Source organism: Sander lucioperca, chromosome 1 (assembly GCF_008315115.2).
Source record: "Sander lucioperca isolate FBNREF2018 chromosome 1, SLUC_FBN_1.2, whole genome shotgun sequence".
Lineage (NCBI taxonomy): Eukaryota > Metazoa > Chordata > Actinopteri > Perciformes > Percidae > Sander > Sander lucioperca.
The window spans coordinates 17,006,104-17,022,337 of record NC_050173.1 but is presented as its reverse complement, the minus strand read 5'-3'; the positions used below and the strand labels follow the sequence as shown (position 1 = coordinate 17,022,337).

Below are 16,234 nucleotides of genomic sequence, written 5' to 3'. Positions count from 1 at the left end.
ACTTGAAAGGTTTGTATTTTGCGTTGTATGCTTGCCTAAAATTACAAATGTTCGGCTGTGTGTGCAGGTCACTAAAAGACTCTAGGTTACAGTTGCACTTCATTTTTTATCTTGATGAGCAGAGCCAGGTTTTTTTCCCCCCATTTTCTTTATGCTAAGCTAAGCTAACCGTCAACAGAAATAAGAGTGCTGTCAAACTTCCCATCTAACTCTTGGCAAGAAAGTGATTTTTCCCAAAATCTTCAAGTATTCCTTTACCATCTACCAATAGCAATCCCCACATTATACCTTTTTTATATATTGATATTAAGGAATTTGTTTTAAACACTGCAATATTGGAGATATTGATATGTAAAATTACTAGTCACCTCTATTTATATGCGCTTTCTCAGTACTGAGCTTTCAAAATTCACAGTTACATTTACAACAAGGATCTGCTTTGTACAATCAGTATTCAGCTATTTGCCGCTGCACATATCTACACTGTGCTCAGGTGCCTTGGCATTCTTCTAGTATATGTAGACACTGCGAGAAATTAAATGTTACTAACCTTCCCCATTCCCATGTTAGCTGAGTCTCCAAGCTCAACTGAACTTTTAGGCAACCACAACTAAAAATCAGATCATCAGATTTCCATCTTTTACATTTGTAACAGGCGGCTTTTTTTTGTCCCAGTTTGTAGCACTTGAATGAATATCTACAAACAGCCCGTCCAATGAGTTTCTCAGGGGCTCGTTGTTGCTGCATGGAGCCTGAGACGAGGCTCGCTCGCTGTAACACAAGCTGGAGACTCACATTTGTTCTATTGTTGAATAATGGTTTGCCTTTTATTGCATTCTCCTCGCCCGCTCTCACACCACGCTTCCCTCCCTGTCCCTGCGAATTTCATTCTCAGTGTGTATGCTATCCTGAGCAGCAGGCCTCCGGGATGACTGAAGCAGCTCCACAACGCGTACGAGAATAGCGCTCAGGTTTCACAGCACAGTGTTGCGGAGTGGATAAAAAGCTTTGAGGCAAATACGCAGCCCGACAGTTCATTGCGTCTTTGAGATTTATTGGCCAGTGTTTTTTGTGTCGTTTCTCTACACTTCAAACAATACCATTTTTATTTATTTTTTTATTGGTTGTATTTTCTTTTTATTGGTTGGTTGGCTTTGTGTTGCTAAATGCAGCAGTTGGCAAATCTGTTTACCATTTTTATGAAGAAGACTGAGAGAATACAGACTATCCAAATCCCTAAAGCCTCTTCTGTGGGAAAGCCCAGCCAATCCCCCATCTTCTCCCTGGTCCAAAGATCTGAGCTGGGATTCCCTCTGGCGGGATTTTATAGCGACACTGAAAGCTCTATTACACCAAAGCCTTTTTCCTGACAAGTCAAATGACATTATTAGATATTAGATAACAGATGACATTCTGCGCTATATACTCGTATAGAGATTTCACCCTATCTTCTCATTCCCTTTTCCCCTACCAAAACGTCTTGGGAAAACCTGCCTTTAGATCGGTTATTTGCTGATCTTTTTCTTACTTTTGTATCTCTAGCTGTCATGTTAAGTGGTATTTTAAAGGCCATTTAAATGGTTAAATAGACTTGACTCACTAACTCATTAACTATTACCCTCTCACCTGGAAACCCTTTACTGTATGTAAAGTAGAGCTGGACGATATGGAGAAAATCAAATATCACAATATGTTTGACCAAATACCTCAATACCGATATTTTGGCGATATTGTAGGTTTGACTATTGGTGCTTTCACAAAATATTTACACAATGAGATTTTTGATAAAGAATCATCAGTAATGTGGATATAATGACTAAGTGGGTAAAGGCAAATAATAGAACAGCTAGAACAGTCTGGTAATTTCAGAAAATGACATCACTGTACTGTAATCCAGTCTATTAAGACCAGGAAAAGACACTTGTTACAACACACTGTCATATTACGATACTACGATATCCAAAATTGAAGATGATATCCAGCCTCATATATCAATATGGATATAATACGGATACATTGCCCAGCCCTAATGTAAAGTAATAATGTCTCACCTTCCCCCTCTCTCTCTCTCTCTGCATGCTCTTGTCCACAGGCATGGCTCCAGAGGTATGGCTACCTCCCTCCTGCAGACCCCAGAATGTCGGTGCTGCGTTCTGCTCGAGTCATGCAGTCCGCTATCGCTGCCATGCAGCGCCGCTACGGCCTCAATGTCACAGGGTCTCTGGACAGCAGCACTATAGGGTGAGTCACACTTTAAATACCTTTTTAAAGATACCTCAATATGGGACTTTTGAGTTCTGAGCTTTGTTCAGGATGAGTTTCTTCAAGACAGCCAGGAATCATGCAGAAATCTAACAAGGACTGGTAAAAGAGTGTTAAGACTCACAAAATGGTGTAGACGTCTTCAAAATGGGGGGGTAATGGCTCATTCATCACCTGTTTTGCATTCTGAAGGCAACCAGAGTTGTTTTGACAGACACCAAATAACCTTAATATGGATTAAGTGGGGCATTTTCATTTGATCAAAGGGGCCTTTTACAGAGAGTACCCCTCTGTTGTCAGATCAAAGGCTGCAAAATGCCAAAGTATTAATACTCCTCATCACATCATCATCGTCACACCTGAACGCAGACAAGCAGCAGACAAGGAGAACGTTTAGTATTTAGAGAAGGATCTCACTTTTTTGTAACTACAACGACAAGAAGAGTCTTTCTGATGTCGCCTGTTGTACATGCATGTAGTGGAGGGTAAACCCTCCTGAGGCTTACATACTGTAAAATGTATTATCAAAATATATATTGCATTAAGAATCAATGTGATATTAGAAATAAAACACATTAGATAACATACAGTATATGTAGATAGTTATGTTTGTTTTAAAACCAACTGTAGCTTAGAGTGTAGTTTTAACCCTGGGGCCTTAACCAGACATCCTTTTACCTGCAGATCACTAAAACCAGTGTTCACTGACATTTGTCCCCACCAACACTGAAATGCCAGCCGTGCTACCAATAGCAACGAGCTCAAATTGGCCACTGAACTGTAACGTGGCAATGTGGTGGCGAGCGGTGGCGAGCGGTGTGAATGCAGACTAACAGCTGTTCAACCACTGAGCTGAAACGGAGTGAAATGTGATAAGCTAACTGTGTTTCTCTCTCCTCCTCTGCTTCTCTTTGTTGATGTAGCGATAACACGATAAGGTGAGGCGTCTCTGTGTGTCACTCCTGAGTGAATATGTGTTCTTGTACATTTTGGGAATAACGAGAAATTGCACGTGATCTGTGTTCAGATTTTGAATCAAATGAAGTGCATTCATGCATTATCATATATGTGTTTTTGTATGAATCTCATCCGTCGCCTGCCATCACTTTGTCCTTTTAGAATTGCTTCTACATACAGATGCACAGGGGGCTTGATTTGAATCATCGCACACTCATCAGTAAAGTCTGCCTCTGTTCATAAATGTAAAGAGCTACGTTGGATGAGAATTGGTTTCTAGTCATCATGTCGTCACTGTACATCACTTTATGAAAACTATTCACCCGTAGCATAATGATCAATGTATCTTCAGTGTTGATTGGTGTCCTCTCATTTTTCCTGTAGGTGGATGAGGAAGCCCAGATGTGGCGTTCCTGATCAGATAGGAGGTGCATCCAGATTCAGTGTCAGGAAACGGCGGTACGCCCTTACAGGACAGAAGTGGCAACATAAACATATCACATACAGGTGGGTGGTTTTAAACATATCAAGATTATGCTGATCAAGTTTGTTAGCTAAATATAGAGGCGGTCTCAGTACAGCATTTTATAATAATCCAATTTCCCTCCAATCACCAAATCCACCCCGACATGCACAAGAAATCCCAGCGCCACTCACACACACACACACACACACACACACACACACACACACTCTGACTCTACCCATTAACAGGACTTTTGTCATGTTGTGATACATCCGGCCAACAAGATTAACCCAGTCTTTGCCTACAGCCCCAAAGAAATAACTAACATCGTCTCACACACACACAAACACAGGCATTTGCACACAAACAGGGCTTCAGGACTTTACCGGTGTCATTGACCTTTTCATTAAGATACACAGTCATTTGAGAGAGACAGAAAAAGAAACTGGCTGCTATCATTGTTTTCATGCAGTTCTGGCTTGTTTTTATCCTCTGCATCTGCCTTTAAAGAAACTTGACTGTATAGGTCCCTATCTGTAGGCCTTTGTGCTTCAACATTTCCCCATTCCCTCTCGTGGAGCAAAGGGGAAACTACTGAAAACTATATTTGGACTTAAATCATGGACAGAAAGCTACACAACCAAAGATTAAACTAAAGTTCAACATTGCTTTAAGCCAAACTACAACCATCACGCACAACACAAACCATGTTCTTCAAAGCTCGGACAGTAGAAGAACCAAGTTTATCCTCTGGACATGTACCGCAAATGGGAAAAGGGTGTACATGCAAGAGCCATACATGCACCAGAGATCTCATCACCAATTTCATAATTCACAAACACATTTTCTGGCGTTTAGCTACATGAGTAATAATAATGTATAGGACAACGTGTTATATAACATTCCCCTGTTGATTTGGTGAGGTCAGTAGCCCAGATTCTGTTATATTTCTACATACTATACCGTTGCTTGCCCCCAGCTCCATATTTCATGGGATAATCCTTAAGAAGTGGGCTTGTTTTTTTTTTATTTTTGCTCTGCCCTGAGGATAAATGTATAAGCAGTATTACATGCTGAATATAATCTAGTGGATCAGCGACCTACAGCTGAAGTAAGAAGGACTGGATATCACCGATGGCAGAATTGTCCAGATTCGTGCTCTTTTAAAAAAAAATGACACTGGGGTTGGTTTTCGGAGTGCTTGGTTCATCTGTGACAGCACTGATTTGAAAAAGAAGAAAGTGAGCAGGCTTGATGAAGAGTGGAGGAGTAGATAGGTGGGATTTGGGGAGGGGGGGGGGGGGAGTGTTGGAGGAGAAGCAGCTGCAGAAAGATAGTGATGAGCTGAGAGTAGAGGAGGAAACCCCAGTGGAAAGCAGAGGGTACTCTCTGACAGATTAGGGTTATGTAAGAAGGTGGGAGCATTTTGAGTGTGTGTGTGTGTGTGTGTGTGTGTGTGGGTGTGTGGTACATAGATGTGTGCCTGGCCCCCAGTCAGTAGTCAGATGTGCCTACACCTGCTCCTTTTAACTTCAATTGGTGCAATGGAGGTAGTTGGAGAATGTAGCACATTTTATATTGTCTGAAAACTGGTAACCGTTAACGTTTCTGTGTCGCATTTCCATATTAATCTTTACCATTTCGAGATATTAGTATCAAAATTAGGGATGTCCCGATCCGCTTTTTTGACCCCCGATCCGATTTTTTTAATATTAAATATCTGCTGATACCCGATCCGATACTTGTATTTGCTCAGATAATAGAGCTGCACACCGTTTTTTTGGTTTGTCTTAATCTTAATACATTTACCTTAGTGCAGCGAGTGAGTCTTTTCTCTCAACACCAAAGCAGTTCTCTTTAGGATCCCAGCAAACCCCCAACCAAAAAATAAACAGTTTTAAGTTCCCCACTGGACAACGAAAACTAAACTTAGTGACGCCTCTTGCGCTTAATAGTCAATCTTTGTTTTTCTTCTTGTGTTGTGGCTCCAGGGAATAACAGCCTGTAAAGCGTGGTTTCCTGGTGGAATCACGGAAGAAGGATGGAGAATTGGAGTAAACTTTAACTGTTTACTGTTCTGTAAAAAACAGGTGACTAAGAAAGACAGACTTTTTTACTTGTTGCCAAGGGCTGGCAAGCTACGAGACACTATATGGACAGACGCTGGTGGAGTAGCCACGGACCATGTTGGTTTGAAAGTGCAGGCATCCAGGCGGAGATTAAAGGAGGCGACCGGTACAAGCTAATGTATGATCAGAGTAAGGTAAACAGGGTAAATGCCGATCCCCGAACAGTTAAAAAATGCCTAATCCGCTCCGTTCCGATACTGTGATCGGGATCGGGACATCCCTAATCAAAATGTTAAAAAAACAAAATTTAGACTGTGTTATTTTTGTTAATTTTTTTGGCCATTGGTTATCATAATGTTGCACTAACATAGTGAAGTAGCTGAGATGTGTGAATGGTGACATTGCTTCAACAAACAGAGCAAGAAACAGTCAGACTATAGACAGGTTTCTAAATGCAAACACCACCTTGAGTCGCTCTGCATCATCGTAGGGCTGCTACGTTAGCACTTGTTTAGCTAACTGCTTATAAAAGTATTTGGTAATTTGTTGTGGTGTCCAATAGATGCCACCACAACAAATAAGGTGGAACTACATTTTAATTAAAAGTATTTTTCTTCTTCTTTTTCAGTAATAATTTGCGTTTTAACAAAAAGACTGAAAATAGTCTTACATTTTCAGCCCACCATATGAAATATAATGACTGCGTCGTTCCACTTTTTCTGTGTCCTTTAAGTTAAAGTTGAAGTAAGAGGGAACACAATGCTTCCATATATGTGTCACATTTTCATAATTGAATCATATTTCATATTTCTCCTGATGGCTAGGTTGGATAAGGTGCAACTGTCAAACTGCAGTGTTGTTTGAATCCAGCTTGAGGTCTTTGACTGAAGTCACTCTTTCTTCCCTGAAAACCTTCATTCTTCAAACTGTAAGCTGAACGGTCCAGAAATAGTTGTCAAAAAACCAACTCTGGCATTTGGAAAGTATAACAAATGCACGGCCGCCCCAGGTGTGTGCTAGTTTCCATGTAGCAGTACTTGCTGTTGGGAGGCACTAATTAGCTTTGGCATCCCTACAGTTCTCCCTGCATGCAGGCACTATTATAGCACATGAGTTGCATCCGGAATCATTATTACCTCACAACGTGGAGTTTAATATTTTATATGGCCTCGTTGTTGGAATTCTTTCATTTGTCGTTTTGCAGCTTCTCCCTGCATGTGTTTCTCTGCCCTTAAAATAGGACCTGCATACAATGAGATGGGTAATACAATCAAGTTAAACTATCTTTGTATTTCTCAAGAGGCCACAGTTGCTGCTAAGGCCTTTCATTGTAACCCCAGACAGAGCCAAAGAAAAGGACATGTATTCATGAAGAACCCTTGAGGTGCTACAAAATTTATTCTCAGAGAAAACGTGCTACTCTCTCTGGGTCAGCTGGTATTGATTTGAAAGCAGGATTGTCTTGTACTTTTCAGATCTCCATAAACACTTCAAAAGATAAAAGAGCCATTTTGTGTTGCCTACATAAGTGACCCCAATCAGACGGAGACTGTTTGCTGAGTCAACAGCCAACCATTGCACTAACAACACTTCATGTTCGAGATTGCTTCTGTTATTCAAGAGTACTGGCAACTCTTGAGATGGGAGCATTTATTACTCACGCTTGTTTCAGGACAGTTGAGGACACAAACATTTCCAAGCTATTATTCATCACAATTTATATCACTTACAACAAATCAGATTACAATCAACAACAAAGCCCGTAAAACAGGATTGTTGTTGCTTTCAGCTCATGGCTCTTTTAGCGTCTTTCTGCTCATTGTTTTGGTTTAATGGCCCAAAAAAGGCAGCTGTTTTCAGTAAGAAAGCTCTTGATTACCTGACCAGCACCAAACGGCAGACAGACAAAGTTAGTGACTAGTTGGTGAACATAGTGTAACATTTAACAGTTTAGGAGACAGTTATTTTCCCTCAAGAGTTGGTGGAGACCAAAACAAGAGCTAAAAGAGGAGTGAATATTAGACTCCCATTCATCAGGAGGACAGATACATGACTCCAAATGAGCAATTTGCAGATAAATGTTTAGGTCTCTATACGTCATGTGGGGTGATCCTCAGCTGACCAAACTACAACAAAGAGCAGTTGGATTCATCCCTCCAGGGGTACGTCCCAGGTCCATAAATGTTATTTAGTTTCCTTCACTTGCTTCCGTTACTCGCATCTTAAGGCTGATTCATGCTTCTGTGTTAGACACCGTGGGTACGTACGTAGGTACGTGGAGATACCGACCCTATGCTGTAGCCTGAGCTGCAACTCTCAAAAATGTAACTACACTTCACGGCGACACACGTCACTTGGCAGCGCACAGGGGAGACACTGTTTCTCCCACTATGCCTCAAGAGTCAGTACTCGCTCCGAAGCTAATCACTGTTATTATTAAATTAATCATCATCATTAATTTGATATAGCAACTTTTACAGACAGAGTCACAAAGTGCTTCACACAATAAACATTTGTTGAAATACAGTAGGATCCAAACACTGTTTACAATGTCCTGAGAAAAAGTAGTGGTAGTAGTTAATATTTTCAACCGCAAGGGGGAGTTAAACGTGGGGTATACTCGCTGCAACCGAGCTGCCAATGTGATGTCATGGGAGCTTCTCCTGAACAGAGGTGGCGCTAATGAGGAAAGTCTACTGACTTTGCTCTTTCTATGGACTAGAAGAAGAAGAAAAAGGTAAACAACGGCAGAACTGGCAGCAGCATTGACGTCAATGCTTCGATTTGATTCGATGACCTACTTCGTCGGATCAAGCCTTTCATTCACCATAAAAGAACTCATCTTAACCCAGTAAGTTTACAAGAGAGACTTGCAGTCACTCTGAGAGTCCTGGCATCCGGTTACCCTCGAGCATGTTTCCTGTTTCATGCCGCTGAAAAAAATAGAGTGGTGCGCGGCCTCTGGTTGTGCACTCAAAATCCTGGCGCGCCAGCGAGATCTACGTCATTTTGACGTCACATTGGCGCGCACAAGCTCGGCTACACCGACTGTAAAACGGCCTTTAGAGGGGCTCGTAGGGGAAGGAGAGTTTGACAGGTAGAGACCGGAAGTGACCAGGGGTGAGTGAACACGGTATAAACTTCAGGCCACTTACGTAGGCTACAGCGAAAGTTCTGTGTGGAGCCTCCGTAGAACCATAAATCAGCCTTTAGTCTTTCCCACCGAGGAAGCATGGGAGAGATGAAACGAGGAAACATGTTTTCTTTTGGGAAGGCTGCTCTCGTGTATCCTCGCTCATAGCTCCTCAGAGATCCCTCCTCTCAGAGATCCCAGGTCTGGCTAGTCCACACAGCATTCCGGGCTTTAAACCAATCACAATTGTCTTGGGTGGTGCTGAGCGCCGGACGGAGCAACGGTGCCGCTGCAAAATAGCCTCGGGAAGGAACTTGTTTTGGTGGAACGTGTACATTCAAAAGTTGTTTTAGTCGTGCAACAGAAAACTCAGCAATCGGAGCAATCCCGGAAGTTGAATGTCGTGGATATAGACTATTAAATAAGATACTTGGGATCCACCCCAGGTTCTCTTTGCAGATTTACCTGCCACACTCCATCATTCCTGCCACCAAAAGCTCTGCTTCCTTTTTCAACAAATATATTTCTGATGGTTTGTTTTTGTAGACTTGTAGACTAGAATTACATAAAATCAATTTGTTCGTGATAGGTGTGTGTGTGTGTGTGTGTGTGTGTGTGTGTGTGTGTGTGTGTTTGTGTGTGTTTGTGTGTGTCTGTCTGTCAAAACAGAAAATCATTAGCTGAAAGTGCAAGTTTTGCCAAAACTTGTGAGAGGCAGAGCGTAATTAAAGCAAACACATCTTTGCTAAAGTGGTAGTGAGCTGTCAGCAAGTCCGTCTTGAGAGAGCCGATATAGCAGTAGAGAAATAGAAGCAGTTTGTGGTTTGGTTTAAGCAATTAGAACATTTTAAAAGAACATTGCAGGTTATTCAGTGCACTCTATTTATATTTCATAACCAGCCTTTATGCTTTCCTTTTCACTGAGTTTAATTCAATAATTAATCTGAGCTTACATACAATATTAATATGCTGTATATAAAAATGTGCCTTGCAGCAGTCTACCCACCATGCAGAAAACGATAAGAAGATGAGCAAAAGTCAATGACGAAAGACGTTCTGATAATATTTATTCCTATTATGGAAAATGACATCCTGGGTTCAGTGCCCAGGAGGTGATCTGGCGTCTCTCCAGCTACCACTCCACACTCTGTACTTCGGTCCGTACGGGTACTTGAACCAGCGATCCTCTGGTTCACAACCCAACTCCCTACAGACTGAGCTACTGCAGGCTGGATGAGAGGAAAACAAGGGGATTCTTGAAACTTCTTGAGCAGGAAGACTTGTGAAAAAGAAAAGGAAATTGGCAGAGCGCCGCTTTGCTGCACACTTTATTTACACACTGCACTTATCAACTGAACATCAGCCAACCAACTTCCCACCCAACTTGGACACTGCACTACAGACACAGGAAGACACAGAGTATAGTGTGTTTACAAGCGTCTAAGTTGGATGATGTGAACTATACCTATCCCAAGAGAGAGAGAGAGAGAGAGAGAGAGAGAGAGACCCAATTTTAATAGAGCGTGACACTGAGATATTTTCAGAATGAAGTGGAGTGAGGTTTTTCCTGATTGCTCAAACCAGACTGGGGCTCTCAGCAGGCAGTGGGCTGTTGATAATCCTTAATTAGAAAATAAATTCCAGTGGCAGGAAATTGTCCTCTCCACACCTGCAGCAACTCAAAGCCGGCAGGAGAGGACTCAGCTGTTTTCTCTCACAATTCGCTCCATTTAGTTCTCTGTTGGCGAACACGATTAGAGTGAAATGGCAGCATGCTGGCAAAAAAGTGATGGTGATGGATTTGTTTTTTGGGGCATAGTGTGATCATGTAGATTGACATGCAGTAGTATCCTCTTTTTCCAGCCCTTGTTTTGGGAACAGTTATACTAAACTAACTGTATTGTTTCTATCTCACTATATCTTATGCATCAGAGGTGTTGGATGCTATTTACTTTGTCCGATTAGATTCTAATATTTCAATTTTCCTCTGAGTGGACATCCAGCAGAATAAGCTACTCTTGGTGGGTTTGTTTTACCATATGCTCAGAGAACCCAAGAGTCTTATCAGACCAATTTACAATCTATTTTCTCATCCTGACAGTTGAAGGAGAAATCCCGATTCGAGGCTTACTGGGGCATATTGATAAGAGAAAATGATCTGGTTCAGTCAGGAACGCTCTCGTCATAGATTTAACCATTTATAGTAACTAATGAAAATACCGTTATGCTTGGCGCTGATGGCTCCACTCTTGATAATGCTCCCTGGACCAGCCAAGCCGCATGCTAAGCTGAGACAGGGAGCACAATGCAGAAACCCGCCTGGGTAAAAAAAAATAGTGAGCCAAACAAAAGACATTGAAAACCATTTTAAACTTTGAGTCATGTTAGGACTCTGAACTAGAAGGTGGAGGCTGGGGTGGTGGAGGCAAAACGATGCCAGCAGCAGCAGTGAGTGAAGCAGCGTCAGTGTAGCAGGGACCAGTGAGGAGGGAGTCACATTTAAAAGGGCCGCCTTGATGTGAGAATGGCTGTGATTGGTGTGTCTGATAGGAATGATAATTCAATCAGCGGGCGTATGACTTCCGTGTCCTGCATGAAGTAACGCTAAGCCTAATTTGCGTGAATGTATTTACAAAGACTTGTAGTGTTTTCCCAGTCTAAATTCTTCTCCCCATATGTCGTATCTCCGCAGCATAAAGAACGTGACACCCAAAGTGGGCGCAGAGGAGACCCACGACGCCATTCGGCGAGCCTTTGACGTTTGGCAAAATGTGACGCCGCTGCGCTTCGAGGCTGTGCCCTACAGTGAGCTGGAGAGGACCAAGAAAGATGTGGACATCACCATCATCTTCGCCTCAGGGTTCCATGGCGACAGCTCGCCCTTTGACGGCGAGGGTGGCTTCCTGGCCCACGCCTACTTTCCAGGGCCGGGAATAGGAGGCGACACACACTTTGACTCGGATGAACCGTGGACATTGGGCAACCCCAACCATGACGGTAAGCATTGATTAGTGTTTTTGGGGGAATTTTATGATGGCTTTACGTGGTTTTAGACACGTTTTTGAGAAAAGATCTGCCAGCTAACTCACCTGGAATGGATTAATAAGTGCATATAGAATATGTACAGGGTTGATATTTAGCATGTAGGCTCTGTCCTCGTCACTCCCCATAAAGAAACAGTGGGGAGTGACTAGAATAACTTACCCCTAGAGGAACATAGACTCAGAGTTTACAGGTGGATGCTGAGGTGGAGGTTTGAAATACTTTATAAACAGCAGCAGCGGTAGCAACGAGTGACGGCAGCATAGCTTTCAGGTAGGCGTGTAGCAGCAGGCATGGCAGCAAAAGAGCAAAAGTGAGACCATCTACTCTCACTGAACCACAGAGGTTGATGCTCTGCTAGTAGGTCGGAGATATTGAAGTGTAATGCCTGCTGGGTATTGATTTTGCTAGTCAGTGTGCCGTAGACTTCCAGTCTGATCTGGTGTTTTTTCAAGTCAGTTGAGGCTTGCTCAGTCCTCTCTCTTTGAAAACGCCCGAGCCTACTAGCTACACATAGCACCTCTCACTCCACTGTAGGGCGGCATGATATGAGGAAAATATGCAATATGCGATAACGTTGAATATCGCCATAATGATATTACTTGCGATAAATAACCAGATATTAAAGTGTACTCAGTTCTGCCTTTCTGCTGCTTTTTAGTATTCTGCTAAAACACAACAAATTGCTTGTTGAATTGTAAACAAATGAAAGAAGATCATTTCCAACATTCTTTTATTGAACAAATTGCTTATTGAATTGAATATAAAAGGCACCACTAAAAAAAAAGGAATGACAGTTACATTTTAAAGTGCCGTTTTCTACTGATTTATTATTTGTATTTTTTTCAACTAACACAAAAAGTCTCTGAGTGTCTTTCACGATATGTCGCAGCCTTTGGCGATGTGTTTATTGCGCCAGTTCATATTTCGATAATGATTAAAAAAACCGATATACAGTATTGTGCAGCCCTACTCCACTGCCACCTGGAGCTGGTGCCCGAGCTGAGTACTTGCCCTCGGAGCTTTACAGCTTGTCAGGCTGTATGTAAGCCCTTGGCGGGGTTCGTAAGTCATTCTGTTGTGTGGGTTGCATGTTGAGCAGCTGTGTTGCTGTTTGGCATTGTTGTGAGATCCAACAGATAACTACTGTGTGTGTGTGTGTGTGTGTGTGTGTGTGTGTGTGTGTGTGTGTGTGTGTCAGTCGACTAAGCTCCCAGATTGACCCCTATGCAGCTTTCACTGTGGTGATGAAAGGGCTTGGTAATAGAGTAGATGGAGGAAAGAATGAAAATACTGTAGTATTAGTACTGTAGTAGTGAAAGTTAAATGGATTCTTGTTTAATTAATATTCTTGACCCGGAGGCTTGTCTTTGCATGTTTCAAATTAGTTTCTCGGATTCTAAAAAAAGTTGTTTTCAGCTTTCTTCTTTGAATTCCTCATTAAATCTGAGGGTCATGCCTGCCCCGTGGTCCACTGAGACAACTCAAGAGGAGTCATGACTGATACCGAGTCATGAGCGAGAGACGAGGAGGCGCTCTTCAGAAATAAGGACACAAATGACAGGGAAAAAAGGCGAGTTAGTTGCAGGAAGGCGGCCGAGATGACAGAGAGCGAAAGAGAGGATGAGAGAGAATGGCAGAGTATCTCTAGACAAATATTGGAGGTTCAAGAGCTCACAAAACATATGGAGAGGGAAAGACTGAGAAAGAAGCGTAGCGAGAAGAAAAGAAAACATTTGAAGAGGAAAGGGGAGAGAGGAGAAGAGAGCAGAGGAGATGAGTGGGAGCTGTAGAGCACTATGCGTCGGAAATAGAACAACGTGCTGTCGAAGACTGAATTTTAAGTAGGAGCGGATGGGCTTTTGTAGGCTTAGATAATATGTTTTGAACGGCTGTCTCATCTGCTCCCAGATACTCATATTAAACATATTTAAACACACATATGTGCACATGTAAAGGTGAATATCCAGTCTCACACACACACACACACACACACACACACACACACACACACACACACACACACACACACACACACACACACACACACACACACATAATTATCAACATTGATGCATGAGAGGCTGAAGAGATCCAAGCTCCAGAAATGCTGGATCCTACATTCCCCATAATGCAACTCAACTATGTCTTTTGTTCGACTTGCCCTACCTGGTAAATGTCCATGTTTTTTTAAACCATACACACACACACACACACACACACACACACACACACACACACACACACACACACACACACACACACACACAGTGTTGTCATCCCTGCTGTCGCGGCCTTGGAGGAAGGAAAAGCAGCTGTCATTGAAGGCTATGATTCACCCCCTTCAACATTCACATACAGACATACATATACACTCTCTCTCTCTCTCTCTCTCTCTCTCTCTCTCTCTCTCTCCCCCTCCCCCTCCCCCTCAGTGCAATATTAATACAGTCCTGCTACGGCCCACACTTCTGTGAAAGCATCACATAATGTATGCAGTTCTACGCACTCTCCAGCTGGCTTTCTTGCCAAATATGAGCATGCACTGGCTAAATCCTGACTGCTCACCGTGGCGGGGGGGTGCTCTTATTCCTGCATGATGACTACTGTTACACTGAGGTGAATTTCTGATACAGCTTGAAGCTGCCTAGACAATGTTTTCTGCTTGAGATCATTTCAAAATTCACACTTCTTATGTCACAAAATACTACAAATATCAGGTACTTGTATTGTTTTTCATTTTGGCACAATAGCAAAACCTCTGAGGCAGTGTGTGTCGATTTTGGCTGGCTAAAACTAAAAACCTGTAAGATAATAGTACTGCAAGTATTAGTAATGGTACTACATATAGTTAAATACAGTCACGTATCAGTATGTGCAACCAGTGTAGCATTTATCAGCTTAATATGTCGTCACACAATCCTTTGTGATATGATATCAATACTATGGCTACAGTATTTCTTAGTCAGCAATGCTTTCTTTTTCTTTTTTATAAACTCTAAAAATGCCTTTATAGCTTTAGGGTATTGAGAAGAGGTGTGTTGGGTTATTTGTGTGTATGTGAGTGTGTGCTTTTTGGTACAAACGGTTTAATCTTAAATGTCTAAGATTAAACCATTCAAAAACTGAAAGGTTAATGCAATAAAAAAAATACATCATAGGTTTGATTCCTGCTTTGTAAAAACTAAATCTCAACCCATACTGGATTTTTCAGACCAATACTGATATCAATACTTGGTTATAATTCAAATATACAATATATTGAACCAACATAAACACATAACCTATAACAAAAACTAACATTTCGTGGTTCCAATTGACTGACTGTTAATGTCATAGCTTCCATGTGCAAAGATGCAAAGATGAAAAGCTCACATCTCCAAAATACATTTATTTGAATAAATGTATTTTATTTTAATAAATGTATTTTTGAGATGGAGATGTAATCTAGATATTGTCTCAAAATCTCTGCCAGCAGAGGTGAATCATTTTATATATTTCCAATGCAACTAGCTTCAGGGATTTGTAATCCATCTATCATCCATCTCCTCCTGTATCCATGCTTTGTATGGAACAGCTGGGAATGATGTAATGTTAGCTCAGAACAGCACATGATGTCTGTGTCTGGCTTTTCTTTACGCTTTCTCGTCTCTCTTTCTTTTTGTCACCTTATCCTCCTTTTATTGAAAAGTTGCAACTAAACACACACACACACACACACACAAACACACACTGGAGATGAGCTCCTGTCAATTAAGCTGCCTGTGCCTGTCATACCTAATCCCCATACACCGTTGTCGAGAAGGATCAGTTGTCCCGGCGACCGTTGCCAGCATCACGCCATAGATGTTATTGTTGTTTTGGATGATGATATCACTGATGCACACTGGAGGTTTAATCCCTGTCTTCATGGAGATAAAAACTTTGACGTACACATGTTTAAGTACTCACACATACATTTTCTCTCTCTCTCTCTCTCTCTCTCTCTCTCTCTCTCTCTCTCTCTCACACACACACACACACACAAACACGCACGTGCATGTGCACTGTTTGTCCGCTCTTCGTTCACGCTGCAACTCAGGCATCTGGGGCTATAGGATTACTCAAAAGTTATATTCAGTGGGATTTTTAGCACACACAGCAGAATGAGGTTCTTATTAAGATTAGCTAATGGCATTTTAGGAGAGACTTGGATACACAGTATACAGCGGCTACCAGTTTCTCAAGGTGTTGCATGTTGTAATTACACCTTAGAGTTGCAATTATCTGCTAGAGCCCCGAGTATCTTCCTTTGTGACTTACAGT

General features: G+C 42.0%; 1 protein-coding gene across 2 annotated transcripts in view; it reads left to right on the top strand.

The window, feature by feature from the left end:
* Positions 1-16,234, top strand: part of LOC116046309 (matrix metalloproteinase-16) — an 89,570-nt gene that overhangs the window by 20,759 nt on the left and 52,577 nt on the right. Inside the window, exons 2-5 of one of the 2 annotated variants that reach the window (XM_031294624.2) lie at positions 2,093-2,241; positions 3,186-3,200; positions 3,604-3,726; positions 11,580-11,884. In XM_031294624.2, coding sequence (XP_031150484.1) covers positions 2,093-2,241; positions 3,186-3,200; positions 3,604-3,726; positions 11,580-11,884 — 592 coding nt within the window. The remainder of the gene's footprint in view (positions 1-2,092; positions 2,242-3,185; positions 3,201-3,603; positions 3,727-11,579; positions 11,885-16,234) is intronic. The other variant, XM_031294625.2, reaches the window with a different exon arrangement.